This window comes from Bactrocera tryoni, chromosome 1 (assembly GCF_016617805.1).
Source record: "Bactrocera tryoni isolate S06 chromosome 1, CSIRO_BtryS06_freeze2, whole genome shotgun sequence".
In the NCBI taxonomy this organism is placed as follows: domain Eukaryota; kingdom Metazoa; phylum Arthropoda; class Insecta; order Diptera; family Tephritidae; genus Bactrocera; species Bactrocera tryoni.
The window spans coordinates 3,798,038-3,814,448 of NC_052499.1; the positions used below are offsets into that span (position 1 = coordinate 3,798,038).

Genomic DNA, 16,411 nt, shown 5'->3' on the forward strand with positions numbered 1-16,411 from the left:
ATAAACGGTACTTTAGGCCAATGAAGTGGTCAGCCGCTGTGGTTTTCCGTCCCTCGTCATCGAAAATAGCAACTTCTATAAGAATGCCTCAAGTATCAAAAGCGTTTATTGTTGTTGCAGAATTTTTATCAGACAGAACAATTTCATTTTTACATACATACGCCATCGCTCAATTATTTGTAAGCTCCACGGCTGTGACATTTAAATGTAATAAATATAATATATAGCAAATACATCTATATATGTGTGTGTGCATGTGTATATATGTATATGTATGTGAATTTAATCACGCCAGCATTTGCGTATGAAAGCGCTCATGTGTGTGTGCACGAGCACAAAAGTATTTATAAGCTCGCTTTCAAGGCCTCCAAAGGCAAAGGCGACTGGCTTTCAGGCCGCGCCGCGATGATTCAGTGCATGTGTGATCGACTGACTGGCCGCCTACCTCCGCGCGCTTGCAAGTACTTGCGGTTGTTGGCATGTAATTGGCGCATGTGTTGCTTTGATTGGTGTTGTTGTTGTCGGCGGCGCGGTCATGGCGGCCGCTATAGCGCTGATAAGCCAGCTACAGTTTCGCAAACAAATTTCTGCAAAAACGATACAAAAGCGCTTGCTTGAGCAGCGCACTGGAGTAGCGACGGCGAGAACAGCGCGGCGCTCAAACGAGCGCGTTGAACAAGTGAGCAGGCGGTGGCGCAAATCAGCCGCCGCGCGTGTTGCGGTTTAAGGAAATTTGCAAACAAAAAACAAAAACAAATTACAATAAAAGTGCATATCTGAATTTACAAGCCAATAATTTTGTGTCGCCCGCGCGCCGCTTGCCGCCATTGCATTTTGCTGCTTTCAGCGCGTATTTTGTATATTTGCACACGGTGATTTTTCGTGTATATTATTTTTTTTTATTTATGGACTTGTTTAAATTTGCGGTATTTGCTGTTGTGCGCGCGACGCTGGGAGTCTCGGCGAATGCATGCATGATGCGCGCGTGAGTACTTACTGTACAGCAGTATCTGTAACGGCGTGTGTGCGCGCTGAGCGTCAAACATACATACATATATAGGGCGTCGGTCCCATGGCAGCCAGACTGTGTCCTTGACGGCATGCGGACTTGACAGTGCAGTGCCTCATATGACCTATTTCATATATATTTTTTTAATTTCTATCTACCAATGAACACACACACACTTATTTGTAAATTTATTTTTTTCATGCTTTTTCTCGATTATTTTACGTTCTTTGTGATATTCTAAAGGCTCTCCAGCCAAGTCAAGGTCTTTTGTAAAATGTGCACGAACATTATAAACACATACATACATTCGTTGAAATGTTTGCTCAGGGCGAATTTCGGACAAGCTCTTGATAAGCATTTTGTTGGAGAAAAATGTATATTTGTGGTTTTTTTCAGTTCTAAAGAAAGTGCGCAGTTTTGAGGAAATCATAATTACTAATAAATGCATTTTTATACATATTTTTTTTCAATATTCAATAAACCTAAACGAAAAATTATTTTTTGTTGTTGTAACAGTATGAGACTTACATATGTTTTTAATTTTTTTATTTCTGCTTGCGGACGAAAAATTCTATTTTACGAGTAGATTTCTCTAATAAGAATCTTCCATTCGTGAGCCAAAAAATTAGTGTTTATAAAAAATATATCAGAAAGTCTCAGTCCAGATACCCTTTGATTGACTTTTGCCAACTCGACATTTTATGATTTTTTGTTTAGACGGAAGGGCAAAACTTTATACACTTGAGTTAGCCGTTACGAAAATTTCGCTACCGACACCCTTGGCAACAAATCGCTCTTCTCCAGGTTTCGCTTTGGTGTGAAAAAATTTTATTTTCCGCTTACTTTTAGGGAGGATCCCACCAGTGTGCACCAGGAAGTGGCTGCAGACCGCAAACTAAAAATAGCATGCGAAGAACTAAAAGCACCACACTGACTCAGCGACCAACGAGAAGAAGCCATACGAAAGGCCAACAGAGACGGCTGATATCAAAGAAAGAAAACCGAAGGAAGAGCTAATAAAATTGTCACATAACTTGGACGAAACGGAAATATGTGCGAGGTCAACTAACAGGAGAAAAGACATGCCGAAAAAAAGCTACAAAAAAGCTGGAAAAACGAAAAAAATACGCAGCAAAACATGCAAAATGCAAGAAATTCGATAGCGGTGGAAGCGGTCGTATCTGTGTCGAAAGCGAAGAGGATAAGGAAGACGGAGGCAACCAAATATTTTACGCAATTTCTTTCATCTTTTCGCACAAGCAGCGGTCAAGCAGACTTCCGGGGCTCGCAAAACAAAAAATAAAAATAAAGAAAAAATAGTTAAGATACAGAACGCTATTTTGTAAGCTTACAGCAATGCAGACATCTTATTAGTGGCACTCAAAAAAGCCGAAAGTTAGACAAAAATTTAGCGTGAACGAGCGCAACACGATACGGACACCCGGTATTTAGAAAACGTGGTGTTTGGGTAATATTTCCTGCTCGCAAAAAGAGTGAAAAGCGAGTAAACATTGCACACACAATTTTAAGAGGAAGAAAAATAGCAGAACACTCAATGTTTGAGTATGTTTATGATAAGTACTCGAATGAGTGTTAGTTTTCAGAGCACAATTTTATTTTAATTTCCATTTAATGTGTGTAACTACAGCACGAAGCAACTTTTAGTACTGTAGAGAATAGTTAAGTACAGTTTTTGTGAAATTTTATCGAAATTACTCAAAAATGTTTTAATTTTATTTCGAGTGAAATGATTATTGTAAAGAGAGAAATGACTTATTGATATTGCTCAAAAATAATTTTGATTTATTTTGAGTGAAATAATTTATTGATATTATTCAAAAATATTTTATTTTTAAATTTTTATTTATATATTTTATTTAATAATATTTTTATATTTATATAATATTTTTTTTTTTAAATTTGAGTTTTGTGTATGTATATGTATTTTCGGAAAATATTGTACTTGAGAATTGTGTGAGTTTTTTACTCAAGTATGTACTCGAAATTTGAGTGCACGTCGCAAAATCTCTCTTAAATATTGGAGTTCCACATTTGTTTTTCTTATTTTAACAATTTCAGTTTTTTAACATGACCTAAAATTTCTAATAATGAAGTCACAGCTTGTAACCGTGAAAGGATATAAGCTGAATACTCATTTGCTGTGAAATAAAACGAAAACATATTCTCAAAGCGCATCAAATGGCATGGACTTGCGCAACAGTTATTTGTATGCGGAAAAAGTGGCACACGCTGGGGTGTGGTGAATATAATTGACCTGCGACCTCAAAAAAAAAAAACATAATACTAATAATAAAAATAGAAACTTAACAAGCTCAGTGCTGAGGCTAACAGTGAACCTGGCGACTTTGGGCGCAGACACCCACACGAACAGAGCAATAACTGTATTAAAAACCACATGAAATAATACGAGTAAGAAAACAAAGAGCTCAACAACAAAAAAGTAGTCCAAGTACATGCGTACGAAAGTAATCGAAAAAAGTAGAAGACACATAGCAACAGGGCTGATGTACTAAATTACTTTGATGAGCTAACTAATTTATCGCATGCAAGAAAATACTTGAAATTACACACGAAACGCAGCTGGGATACAAAACTATAAAATGAAACACAATTATATTAAAAAAAAGCGGGCGAGGATCTCTAGACACAAATAATCGACGGTGGAACGTTTTGCATGGCGACTGGCAGCCTCGACTCCATTGAGTGTCCTTCAAAAGCGATAAAAAAAAATAAGAAACGAATAAAAAAATAACGAAAAAAAATAATACGAGTAGAATGACTGAGCCACAGGCAGACCTTTTCGTACTTTTATAAAAAAAAAAATCAATGAAAAAAAATAAACAGCACACGCAAGAAGAAAGCAATATGGAAATAGCACCAAAGTATTTAATCAGTAGCAACAAGCAGAGCAACAGATAAAAATCGTACAGAGAAAAAATGAAATGAAAGAAGACGCTGTTGGAGTTGTTCGCTATGGTATTCAATGAAAGACAAATTAACCCAATTAAGAAAGTACGAGGCATGTGTGTGTAGAAGCTGCTGGGAACGGTAATAAACAGACGTGCAGAACCGTTCTAATGCTTAGCAAAAATTTATTGAGAATTATTTAATTTAAAAAATACGAAAGAAATTTAAAAAAAATAAAAAAAAAGTTAAAAAAAATTTAAAAAAATCAACATGGAACTGAGCAAACTGTGGTATACTAGCGGCAAAAAGCGTGTTTAGGAGGCATCAGGTTGACTGCTGTAGTTATGTCTTGCTTCAACACTGTCGCCCTCTCCCCGTATAAATACATCACAGTGGTGCACAAACGGGCAGCGCTTCTGCTACATTTTTTTTGTTTTTTTGAAACATTTGCGAGTTGACCCTTATGCCGCCAGTAACGACAACAGCACCTACAAATATCATCACCAGCGCCCTCACCGCGGCAATGTGTGTCAATCAATATGGAAATCTGTTCTTGCATAGAAGTAATAGAATTGATTTGTTGCATATTGTTGTTGTAATATTATGTTGCTGTTGCTGGTAGTGATGAAATGAAGCTACAACAACAATCAAGCGAAAATAGGTTTCACTCAATGATTTTGATCTCATATTCGCGGCGGTGGCAAGAGTTGATGAGTACACTGAGTGTTACAGTGGGTCAAAACAGCTACAGAAAGTGATAAATGCAAAAATGTTGACCATTTTTTACAATCTCCGAAAAAGCCTTTTCGATCGGACCAGGTTAACTGAATGATCAAAATGAAGTTCTTATGCGAAACTATTATTGTCTTTAATAAATAAACCTGCAAATAACAGAAAACATAAACCAATTTGTCTGTGTAATCCAGTTCACTTTTGCTCTGACTCAATCCACTGTGCAGCATTAAGGGCAACAAAGCATTTAGGAGCGGCCTCGAATAAATTTAGGGCACGCGATGAACTTTTGGAGCAAATGATATGCACAAAGGATGGGCCGCCGAGGCGAGAGTGAAGCGGGGGGAAGATATGGAGGTGAGACGCTATAGAATTACACTTATATGTAGTGTAAGTAGGTATGCGCACGAAGGCAATAACGGCAGCTATTTGTTGCGCACACCGAATTCAATGTTGCGTTTGACACCCTTTTACTGGATTTTTTGTGTTTTTGTTTTTTATCAAAATTCTTGTGTTTTTTCCTATCTAGACACTTCGTGCATCAGCTTTATCATGAAATAAATATGTTTGTTTTTGTTTTTGGTTACCTTTTATTATCACAGAAATGTGCGGCTGCAGCGACGGCGTTGGCGGCGGCGGCGTTACAAAATTCCTTAGAATTCGGACATTTAACTAATAATACTAGGCACAGAGGAGATTGTTGTTGCTGTTGTTGGTTTTGATGATGGTTCTGCTGGTGCTGGTGATGATGATGATGGTGTTGGTGATGCTGCAGTTGTTGGTTGTTGCTGCTGCTGCTGCCACTGTTTTGATGATGCTGTTGTTGTTGTTGTTGATGGTTTGATTGTTGCAAGTGATGTTGTAAATGATGATTATTTTGTTGTTGTTGTTGTGGGAAACGTGCGTGTTGAGGAATAGGCTGTTGCTGTTGCTGTTGTATTCGGTGGTTACTTGTTATGTTGTTATTATTTATCACTTGCTGATTGTACTGTTGTAAGTGGTGATGTTGTTGCTGCTGCTGCTGCTGATTCAAGTGCCGCCTGATGGATTGGTTGATGCGGTTCGTTATCGAATTGGTAAGAGCGGAATGATGGTCTCGGTGGTGGCTATGTTGCGGCAGGCGATGTTGGTGGCTGTTGCTATTGTTAGTGTGCTGCTGCTGCGGGGTGGATGAGACACTAGCGGCAGCGCTTGATGTGGCTGCCGCTGCGGCCGCTGTGCTGCTGCTGCTTGGCGCTGTGAGTTGTTGTTGGAGGTGACTGTGGTTATTCTGATTCAGATTGTTGGGTAGCTGGTTGGGTTGATTGTTGTTGTTGTTATTACTGTTGCTGTTGCTGCCGAAAAGACGACTGGCAATTATACTGTTATTCAAGTGGTGGTGATTTTGGTGGCTATTGTTGTTGTTGTTGTTACAGCTGCTGCTGCTGTTGCTGCTACTACTATTGTTGCTACCGTAAATACTGGCAAATAGTGAAGTGGGCGTGCCGGCGAAATTGGAATTTGAGATCGCAGAAGAGGATGGCGGCGACGCTGGCGAGGAAGAAATGGAATTACTGCTCGGATTATTGTTGTTGTTGGACGCCAACGTTGAGGAACTATGTGAACGCTTTAAAATTCTGTGCAAATTATTGCTGAACGCTTCCTGGAGAATGTTGCTTGGCGAGGCCAAGTGTCGCTGCAACGTTGTTGTGCTACTTCGCAGGTTGCTGCTGCTGCTACTACAATTGTTGTTGTTGTTGCTACTGCCGCTACCACTGCTGGCGCTCACATTCGATGCTCCACTTTCGAAATTTAGGTGACCCAAATGCTGCTGCAACACCGAAGGCGCTTGTTGCTGCTGCTGCTGCTGATGCAGCGTTGGCTGCTGCAATTGCAACTGTAATTGAGGCAATGTGGGCACAGCGGCCGCCGATTGTGCCGCGTGTTGCTGACCTAGCGTTGGCTGGTGTTGTTGCTGCTGTTGTTGTGCTGACGGCTGCAAATCGCCGTTGCAGTAGGACGATAAACCGCGCAATGCCACTGGCGGCGTCGATATCAACTGTTGCAGGCGGCTGCAATTGCTGTTGCTGCTACCACTGCTACTGCTAGCCAATTGACGGCTCACACTGCTGCCACTCACTTGGGAACTGTTATTACCGCTAACACTACTGCTACTGTTATTGTTGTTGCAACTGCTGCTGCTGCCACTACTGTTACTACTACTACTGCTGCTGCTGCTGCTGCTGCTAGCAATTGCCTCCAAGAGTGGCGATGCAGCGGACGAGGCGGCTGCTGCTATTGTGGCAACGGTGCCTGTGGTTGTGGGCGATATTGCGGGGCTAGCTACGGTGTTGGCGCTTGCGCTTGCGCCTGCAGCTGTTGCTCCTGCACCAATTAATGCTGCACCACTTACACAGTAACAATTGGCATTCGGCTCTAGATCCTGTTGTTGTTGTTGTTGCTGCTGCTGTTCCAGCGGTTGTTGCACTCGCTGCTCTCTGTTGGTGTGCAACAATTGTTGCTTCACTTGCTGCTGTTGCTGTTGTTGTTCGGGTTGTTGTTCAGCTTCTTCCACCACCACTGCGTCTTCAGCAATAACCTGCTCAATGACCGCCTGCTCTGGCGGCGCGACGGCCAGCTCCAGTTCACCCGCGACACTGTCTAAGATATCAACAACATTTAGATTTCGCTTTTTCTTGATTTTAACAAATGGATCAAACATTTTATGGTCGACGTTGGCGACAATTTTGCACAAAAATATATGAGTACAGCACGAAACCGTGTAAATAATTAAAATTGGTTGTTTTTTTACTAAAATTTAATTTGTTATTAGCACATACACTTAATTTTATGTTTTGCCACTGGCGTATTGGCTTTTACAGACGCAAACTTGCTTTAAATTTTTTTATTTCAGCTGTTTAAATAGGTTTATACATTATCTATCTGTAGTTATTGTAAAAAGTATGCTTACAATTTTCAAAATATTCTTTCTCCAGCTTTTCTCATGTCACTTTCCCGTTTAGTTGGTACTTTAAGTCATACAAGTGTAGTATATTTATTTTAGAATTTAAAAAAAAATTTATTAATAAATTTGCACTTTTCAACACTTTTTACTTCACTAAACAAGCGAGTTTTTTCAGTAATTCTTCATAAAAAAGCACTTTTCACAAAATTTTTGTTTCTATTTTTCAGCCCGTCTTTCATTTATTTTTTATTGCTCACAATTGTGGAATTGGTTTTTATTGCTAGAACTTAATTCGTCACTATGTTTTTTTTTTTTAGTTTTTGTTAAAATTTATTTTGTCACTAATACTTTTTATTTGTCACTAGTAAGTTTCCATTAACAAAATTATTTTCTTTATAAATTATTTCTAAAACAAGTTGTTTTTGCTTTTCACAAATAATTTGTCGTGTTTAGCTTTTGTTTATATTTGCATATGATTTTTAATATATTTGTTTAGGCTTTTTCAACACTTTCTACCAGTGTAAGACTCGTTCTGTGGCATGTGTAACAATTTTTTATAAACCTTATTTTATGTGTATGTATTTACTATTTCATACAATTACTTGCCACTTCAAACACTTGTGTATTTGAAAAATTTTTGAATTAATTTTCGAGATTCTTTTTGCACATTTAATGAAACAATTTGTACCTTTTTATTACACACACACATACAAGTATGTATATTATTTCGCTGCTTTCGATATTTTCAACGCGTGAGCGGACCGTCAGTTTGTATTAAACGCGATTAGCTTTTGCAATATTTTAGTTTATGCTTGCTTCTGATTTACTTATAACACCGTTTTGCTTGACGTTGTTGTGAATTCTTTTCATAAATTCCACTTTTTTAATACACGCTCGTTAGCCGAAAAACTCTACACCCAATTTGTAAATTTTTGCTACTTTTCTACTATTTGCTGTTGCTGTTGACTGCTCTCGATGAGCTCGCACGCTGCTTTTGAGGCTGTCAGGTCACTACACAACTGGCGAGCGTGTATGTACTACATATGTACCTAATATATATATGTACGTAATTATTTTATATTCATGCGCTGTTTGTATGTACCAACTACTGCGCCTGCTGTGGTATTTTCTATTTCGAATGTGTGTGTGTGTACACATGAATACATACACGCGTATATTTACTGTTGCTTTGTGGGGGCGAACGAGGTGTTTGGTGGTGTTTTGGCTTGCTTGCTGGCTGGCTGATTGGTTGTTGGTTGGTTGGTGTTCGCACTAAAATGTGTGGTAGTACGCAGAGGCAGGTAGAGGTACACAAAAATAATAAAAGTTCATCTATCCATGCCGTTTGGAGTCTCTACTAACCGCGCTAAAACGATCCGCCTCGCTTGAAAGTTACCGTACGACTGACTTGTCTGTTGGAAACGAACGAAAAAATGCTGTCTGTAGCAATAGCAGCAGCAGCCGAGCCAACGTTGCTGGTTTGGTGGCCAACTGAAAGTGGACGTCAACGGCGACGTCGACAGCTGCGCTGACATGCGCCTCAACACGACGACGACGCTGAGCATTGAGCAAATCAGTAAATCAAGCAGCGTTGTATAAAATTAACACAGATACACACCAATACAAGTGCATATATACAGACATAGCCACATACATGTATTTTTGTAAACACGTATGCATGTACTTGCGAGGGGCGAACGAACCAGCGTATGAGTGAACGAACGAATAAACCAACAACAGCTGAGGTCGTGAGTCGCACGCAGAGAGACGTTGAACGGTGGACGTCGCCGAACCAGTCAGTCAGTCACACTCACTCAATAAAACAAAAATAAAAATAAAAAACGTGGAAAAAAAGAGTAAAAATAAAAAACGAAACAAATATCAGCAGCTATTTTCACTGTAGTCTTCGCTGTCGACGTCGCTGCTGCCGACGACACTGTTACTCGCATATGGCGAGCAACTACTGACTAACTGCCTAATAAAAACCAGTGCTTTTGTTGTTATTATTGTTATTGCGGTTATTGCTGCCACCACTACTTGGCGCTGAGTGTTGCCTGCTATAATAGCTGTTGTTGTTGTTGTTGTTGTTGTTGTCATGTTTGCCCTGCTCTGCTTTTTAATGTGTGTGGGGAGTTTCATTTGCGCATGCATACCCTCGCGCCCTTTATATAAATTGATATTATTATTGCTGATGTTGTTGTTGGCATGTACATACATACATACATACCGATGTAATGGCTTTGACGCTGGCCCTCCTTGGCCTGGTCGAGAGAAATGAGCACAAGAGCTCAACTGCACGGTGACAATAAGTGTAGTAACAGCAACAGCAACAGCAACAACTACAACAACAATAACATTAGCAGAAGCTGTAGCGGCTTGAGTAAGAACAACTACAGTTCAACCATATAAAAGCCAATTTAAAGGAAGCAACGCAATCGGGCAACAGAGCGCTGCAGAGCAACTATTTAACACTATGCTCTCAACCTCAATTACAATAACAACTACAATATCAAATTGAGCACAAAACCTCAAGCGTGTGGTTGTTGGCGCAAGCGAAGGCGAGGCAATGCCATTGCTGTTGCTGTGGTTGTTGTCGTTGCTGCTGCTTTTACAATTGCTGCGCGTGAAAATGAGTGAGCAATGAATTTATGACCCTACAACAAAATTCTTTTTTTTTTTGTTTTTTGCTGTGTGGATTTTCTTCTGCTAAATGTGTGCATGTGTGTGTGTATTTGAAATGTAAAGCAAACATTTGACAGTCACACGATTAAGAGTGGAGTGTCTGTGACGAAATGACAAAAAAAAAACAAAAAAAAAAATATGGTATGTAGATATGTACATACATATCTACGTATGTAAAAAATTTAAAAACAAATTATAAAAAAAAAAAAAATAAATAAAAAATATAATAAAAGTAAAAAAAAAATAGAAATAAAAACAGCAATAAAAAATAAAAAAATTAAGAAAATCATAAATATGTAAATATTAAAAAAAATATGTAATTAAACGTACAAAAAATAAATAAGACCGGATAAATAAATAAAATGGCACGAAGGAAGCACAAAATGTTAAAATAAAAAAAAAATTATGTATAAATTTTTTTTAAATAAAATAAAATATATTAAAAATAAAATTGAAAGCGCTAAAATATAACAAAAATAGTGCAAAACATATTCAAAATTAATAAACACATTGACACAGAAAATTTTAAAACGCAACAAAAAAAATAAATTAAATTGAAGAAAAAAAATCAAAAAATTATTCAATTAATAAAAAAATTGACGCAAAAAAAGTTTAAATAAAAATATGAAAAATGAAGTAAAATACAAAAAAAAATTAAATAAAACAAAAATTTTGTAAAATATAAAAATAATTAAATAATTATTTACAAAACTTAAAACAAAAAAACTTTAAAATAATAAAAAAATGGATTTAAAAAAGTTAAAGGATAAAATATTTTAATTATACTGAAATAAAATATATTGACGTTATATAAGAATTTAATATAAATTGAAATTATGAAAAATAACAAAAATTGGAGTAAAATCGAAAAATAAAATTAAATATTTAATTATATAGTACGAAAAAAATTTTAGAGAAATTGTACCACTAGAAAACACCGAGTTTTAGAATGACCCATGGACTTTTGGTATGACACTGAAAAATGCATTGAGGCTTGTTGCGCATCTGCTGCATGTCTATTTTGCGGTTAAAGCCCTATATATCTCAGAAATCCACAATATGCTTTGTTGTAGTTAATACATTTAACTTAACAACGACCTGTAGTTGTATACTAAGAACTGCACAGTGGCTCAGAACTGGAGCAAGTGAAACCAAACATTTTAAAATATATTTGAAAGAAGAGCATGAACAGGTTCAAAAATAATTCTTTTTCAGCAATTTGAATACAGAATATATTAACAAACGAAAACTATTCTTAATATTTTAAGCGTTGACTTTCAATTTTTTAGTGAAAAATATATAAATTTTGTTATTTACTTACATTACTTATAATGGTACGAAGAGAGAGAGAACTGATTCAGAAACATACCTGAAAGATGGAAAATAAAATTATATTTAGTGAAAATGTAGTTATTTAAACTTTTTTGTTAAGGAAATTGAACTTAACTGTTAATAATATGCTATTAATAATTAAAACAAATATTTGAAATATTAGTTGCTTAATTTTGGTATAATTGAAAAATATTTTTGTAAAACTTATGCGAGGTTTTACAATTGTTCAAAAGTCTAATAACTGAATTGTGCCACTGTAAAGACGATGATAGTGTTTGTGGTTGAACCGAGAATTCCTCACAGATGAATTCAGACTTTCTAACCGTCCAAGTTGACTTGAAACTTGAAGTTGTATAGAAAAGTTGTTAAATTCTATTTCCAACCATTTCAGTTGCAAAGGTTGGAAGTTGCTGTGCGCATAAGAAATCTAGAAGTAAAGCGGATACATCTCTTCTCATATCAAAACAGCCATCAGAACTCTGACAGAGACATCGAAATTGCATTGGAAATTGTTTCCTTGGATATCGATAACACACCGCGCCAGTCGTTCTTCCTTTTTGCAGTTTGGCGCCGATTGGAGATTCCAAGTGTAAGTGCAGGTCGCCTGGACTTTCCAACGAATTGGAGGTTTTCCTCTACTTCCCCCCGCGGGTACTGCCTCGAATACTTTCAGAGCTGGAGTGTTTTCGTCCAGCGTAGCCGCTGTCTCTTAATTTGCTGAACTTTGTCAATGTCCTCGTATATCTCGTACAGCTCATCGTTCCATCGAATGCGATACTCGCCGTTGCCAATGCGCAAAGGACCATAAATCTTCTTTAATTTAAGGTTCTGCGGAACCTTTCTCACGAAAACTCATAACGCCGACTCATCAGATGCCATCATCCAGTGTTACTTATATCACATAATTATAATACTGATGAGCCGATTTTACGAGACACTAGTTTAGGTTCAGAGAAGGAATTTTGTTGCTCATTTGACCAAAGATTGTTGTCTTATTTTAAAGAATGTTGCGGAAGAGAAACTTTATGTGGGTTGCTTTATTTTATGTACATATATCTTAGATTATTAGGCGTTGTAGCAGCACTTTAGTCTTTCTTTGTCCATAGTCTTTCTTCAAACGGACCATAAGGTTTTACAGAGGCTGAGTATTGCGATGCTTCTTTGAATACTAATCGACGAGATGAGCTCAAGGGACACAGCCATCTGTGGAAATGTGGTTAAGTTGCGAGTAAAAACGGAAAATGAAAATGAAATGAATAACACAGGGTCATAAAGCCTATAACTAAATATATGTATGTATATGTACTTGTACATATATATCTAATTGTATCTTAAAAGCGACTGGATGTGTAGGATCAGCATGTTATTGAAGTGGATCGGCTATTTGAATATTTCACTTTTTTTACGATGCACTGTAGAAATCTAAGACTGCGCTCGCACTTGGAAATTATAATAAATACATATATATATATGTATATACACTTTTGGATATTACAAAAGTATGTGCGTGCAAAAGTGAAATTAATAAGAGCAGCTCCGTGCAACGATGACAAGTGCATGTGTAGAAATATAAGGTCGTACAGATGTACCATATGTAGGGATATAAAAAAGTGTAGCTATATGAAAGCAGGAGCATATCTATTGCAGTGCTTTAGGCGGAGCATGCCTATTAGGGTAATAGAATTGCGTGATATACACAAGTGTCTACACTAGGGTGATCCTTTAAATTTTTATTCTGCAAGTTTTTGCCTTCTAAATCCTTTGTACGCATCGCATCAAATTAAGTCAAGAAATTTTTCATAAAATAAAATTCATAAAATTTTTGCAAAATATGTATCTTTAGAATAATAAAAAGTTTGAATAAAATATATAATTTTTTTTATACAAAAAAAAAATCTTGAAAATAGGCAGTTTTTTGCCCGACAAAACCCATGTATCTCTCTAAAGCTACATACAGCACATAAACATATAAAGTAAGATGCCAATTGGAAATAGCGACCTTCATTCAAGACCTCATAAATTATATCTCGAAGCCCTGTGTAAAACTTTATTAAGATCGGTTGAGTTTGCGAGAAATCTTGACAACAGATATTGAAACACAGTTTCGAGTTTCGAGTAAAAGGTCGTTTGACAAATCAAAATACAAAAATTTGTTTAAACCTGCATTTAAGCACCACCCTAAGCTGCATAGGTAGGTAGGCAGAGGAGTGATTTCTTGGCATATACACACATCCTTATATGCATTAATAAATAAGCACATACAAACGTATATGTAGACATGTCTTTCGGCACAACATCTCGCCAAGACACAACGCCGGTGGTCAAAGTTGTTGCCTGGTGTTGACAACAACCGACGCGACTAAGTTGTGGAAGACCAACCGCAGTCAGCAGAAAGAACAACAAAAAATAATAAGTCAAATCCAGGGAATCGCTAGGAAAATCTAAGACACAAAACGTAGAACAAACAAGCGAAAAGGAAATGCAATGAAAACAAAACAACAAGCAGAATTGAGAAGAATAGCAAACACACATGACACACACTTACATACCCGCATCTAAATACTTAAGTAGATGTATAAGTGTGGTGAATCGTTAGCAGCTAATAAAAAATCACACAAATAAATATTAGAAACGGCGCACTCTGAGTGTGGAACTATAACTTCGGTGGCAATGTGGGTTTAGGTACACAGCTGTAGATACACAAATTTGTTGTTATTTTATTTATTTTGGGCTTAGTTGTGTGTAGCGTTTAGGGAGAAAAAGAACTTTTAGGCAATTATTTGTACCGAAAACTATTTGCTTGTACCGAAAACTTTTTACTTCTACGGAAATTGATAAAAATGCGGTACGCCATTTTGAAATGGTACAAAGCAGTACTCAATATCCTTGCAATTGTGCATATAAAAAGTGGCGATAATTGTCAACCGATCACTTCTTGCAATACCTAAAACAGGTACGTGTAACGAATTTAAGTTTGGTATCCAAGTGTTCACGCGTACTAAAACACAATTAACCACATACCTCCAAAATTATTTAGCACCGTTTTTTGTTTGCACCGTTGGCAACATTTTCATGTACCTTAAATTATAATTTTCGGTAACAGCTTTCGTGGTAAATTGCTACAATTTTCTAATAACAACACAAAAAGTTGACGTGATTCTCAAATAGGTACACACCTATACTAACTTCCGCCATAGGGTGGTGCTTAAAAGATATTGTAGTAAGCAAAGTAGGTAAGCATACCGAATTTTAATTGTAAAACTAATATTTTCCGCTTGTTTTCAAGTTTCAACTTTTTTAACTTTACTATTTTTTCACGCTTAGTTATTTACTTTAGTTCGAAAGCTCAAAGTGCTTTCTGTTTAAATGATGTACGGACGTAAGAAGAAAGTATTGTACCGAAAATCTCGAACTAAAGCACAACCCAGGAATTTTTTAATGGAGCTCATATAATAGAACTCACCAGTAAAGAGTGTAGCTTAGGGGTCTGAGAAAGGTCTATAGAAAAGTGAGATTTTACAGGATCTTTCTGGCATATACTATCACATAAGTTAATGTTATTTCCAGAGACTCTACTCCCCATTACCTTCCACAAAAAGATTCAAAGTTCACTGTCGAAGTATGCGTATATGCAAACTAGAATAGGAACTTATCCAACTTAAGGGGAAAAAATTACAATGAGAGACTCGGAATATATTGGTTTATCGGCAAGTGATAAGCTTCAAATGGAAACTAGAGACAAAGAACCTATCCGCCCGAGCGAATAGATTAAAAAACTATAAGTTTTGACGGCAAGGACGCGAGTTAGGACGAATCGATGTAAGATAGAGGATTTGTAAGAAGATAGTGTGTATGTAAATAATGGCATGGCAATGTCAGCTGAGCATAGAGTGTATTTTGAGACGATATGGTATGTTAAACCCCTGGGATGCGCTACGTTTGCACGGAAGGCAGCTACACAGCAGAAAATTGCAAATCGGTTAGTCACAGGCACAAACACACGCACACACAGTCACAAAAGTATACACATGCCTCTACAAGACTGCTAGAATTACATTCGAATGGCATTTTTCTGGGCTGACTTTTATGCATCCACATGGAAATAGTAGCTGCGCCATTTATGTGTAACGAATGCGGTGGAAGGGCGTTGCGGCGCGCCGAACAGCAGGCGAACAGTAAGTTGGCACAGGTCGAGGCACAGCGTGTGCGGGACACAGTTGGTCGTATAGGCAGGAAGAGGATAAAACCGGCCGCACAGGAAGGTAGGAAGCCATACACCAGCGAAGCGCTTGGCTATTTTGTTGTCGCCAGCTAATGTTGCCGGCGCTGCTGTTGCCTGTAACCGCAAGAATGATACGCATGCGGTTGGCTTTGAGAACTTTGAAAGAAACTACACGCCGTGCAGCCGGCTGGATAGTCGCACGTAATCGTTGAGTTGTTGCAACAGAAAGAAAACGAGATTAAGCTGCCGGCAAAAACATTAATGCACACACACATTTCTGTAACCGTGTTGAGCAAAGTCCATACGCAATGGCAGTACGCGTTTGAATCTATCCTGCCATCCTAGTTCAAAGTAGAGCCAATGTTGTTTTTGCTATCTACAATATTCCTTCAAGCTATCGGCTTCTTCAAACTCACTGATCTTTGCGTGCGTAATGCCTTCGTGTCACGGCCATGCTCTCGTATGTCAGCGTGAAGAATTTGCTCTTAGGCCTGTTAGCATCTGTGGAAGCATATGTCGAGTGTTTGCTGTAAACTTAGACTAACCGGAGGCTTGTTGCGAC

At 37.6% G+C, this 16,411-nt stretch overlaps 1 protein-coding gene across 3 annotated transcripts in view; it reads right to left on the reverse strand.

Moving 5' to 3' along the window:
- The window catches only part of LOC120766888 (protein roadkill), a 170,442-nt gene that overhangs the window by 27,198 nt on the left and 126,833 nt on the right, over positions 1 to 16,411 (reverse strand). The window contains exon 4 of one of the 3 annotated variants that reach the window (XM_040092636.1): positions 11,617 to 11,664. The exons of 1 other annotated variant lie outside the window; for it this stretch is intronic. Coding sequence is in view for 1 of the 2 variants with exons in the window: in XM_040092634.1 (XP_039948568.1) it covers positions 5,257 to 7,370 (2,114 nt within the window). In the remaining variant the exon portion in view is untranslated. Of the gene's footprint in view, positions 1 to 5,256; positions 7,928 to 11,616; positions 11,665 to 16,411 lie in introns of those variants that run through there. One more of the 3 variants, XM_040092634.1, reaches the window with a different exon arrangement.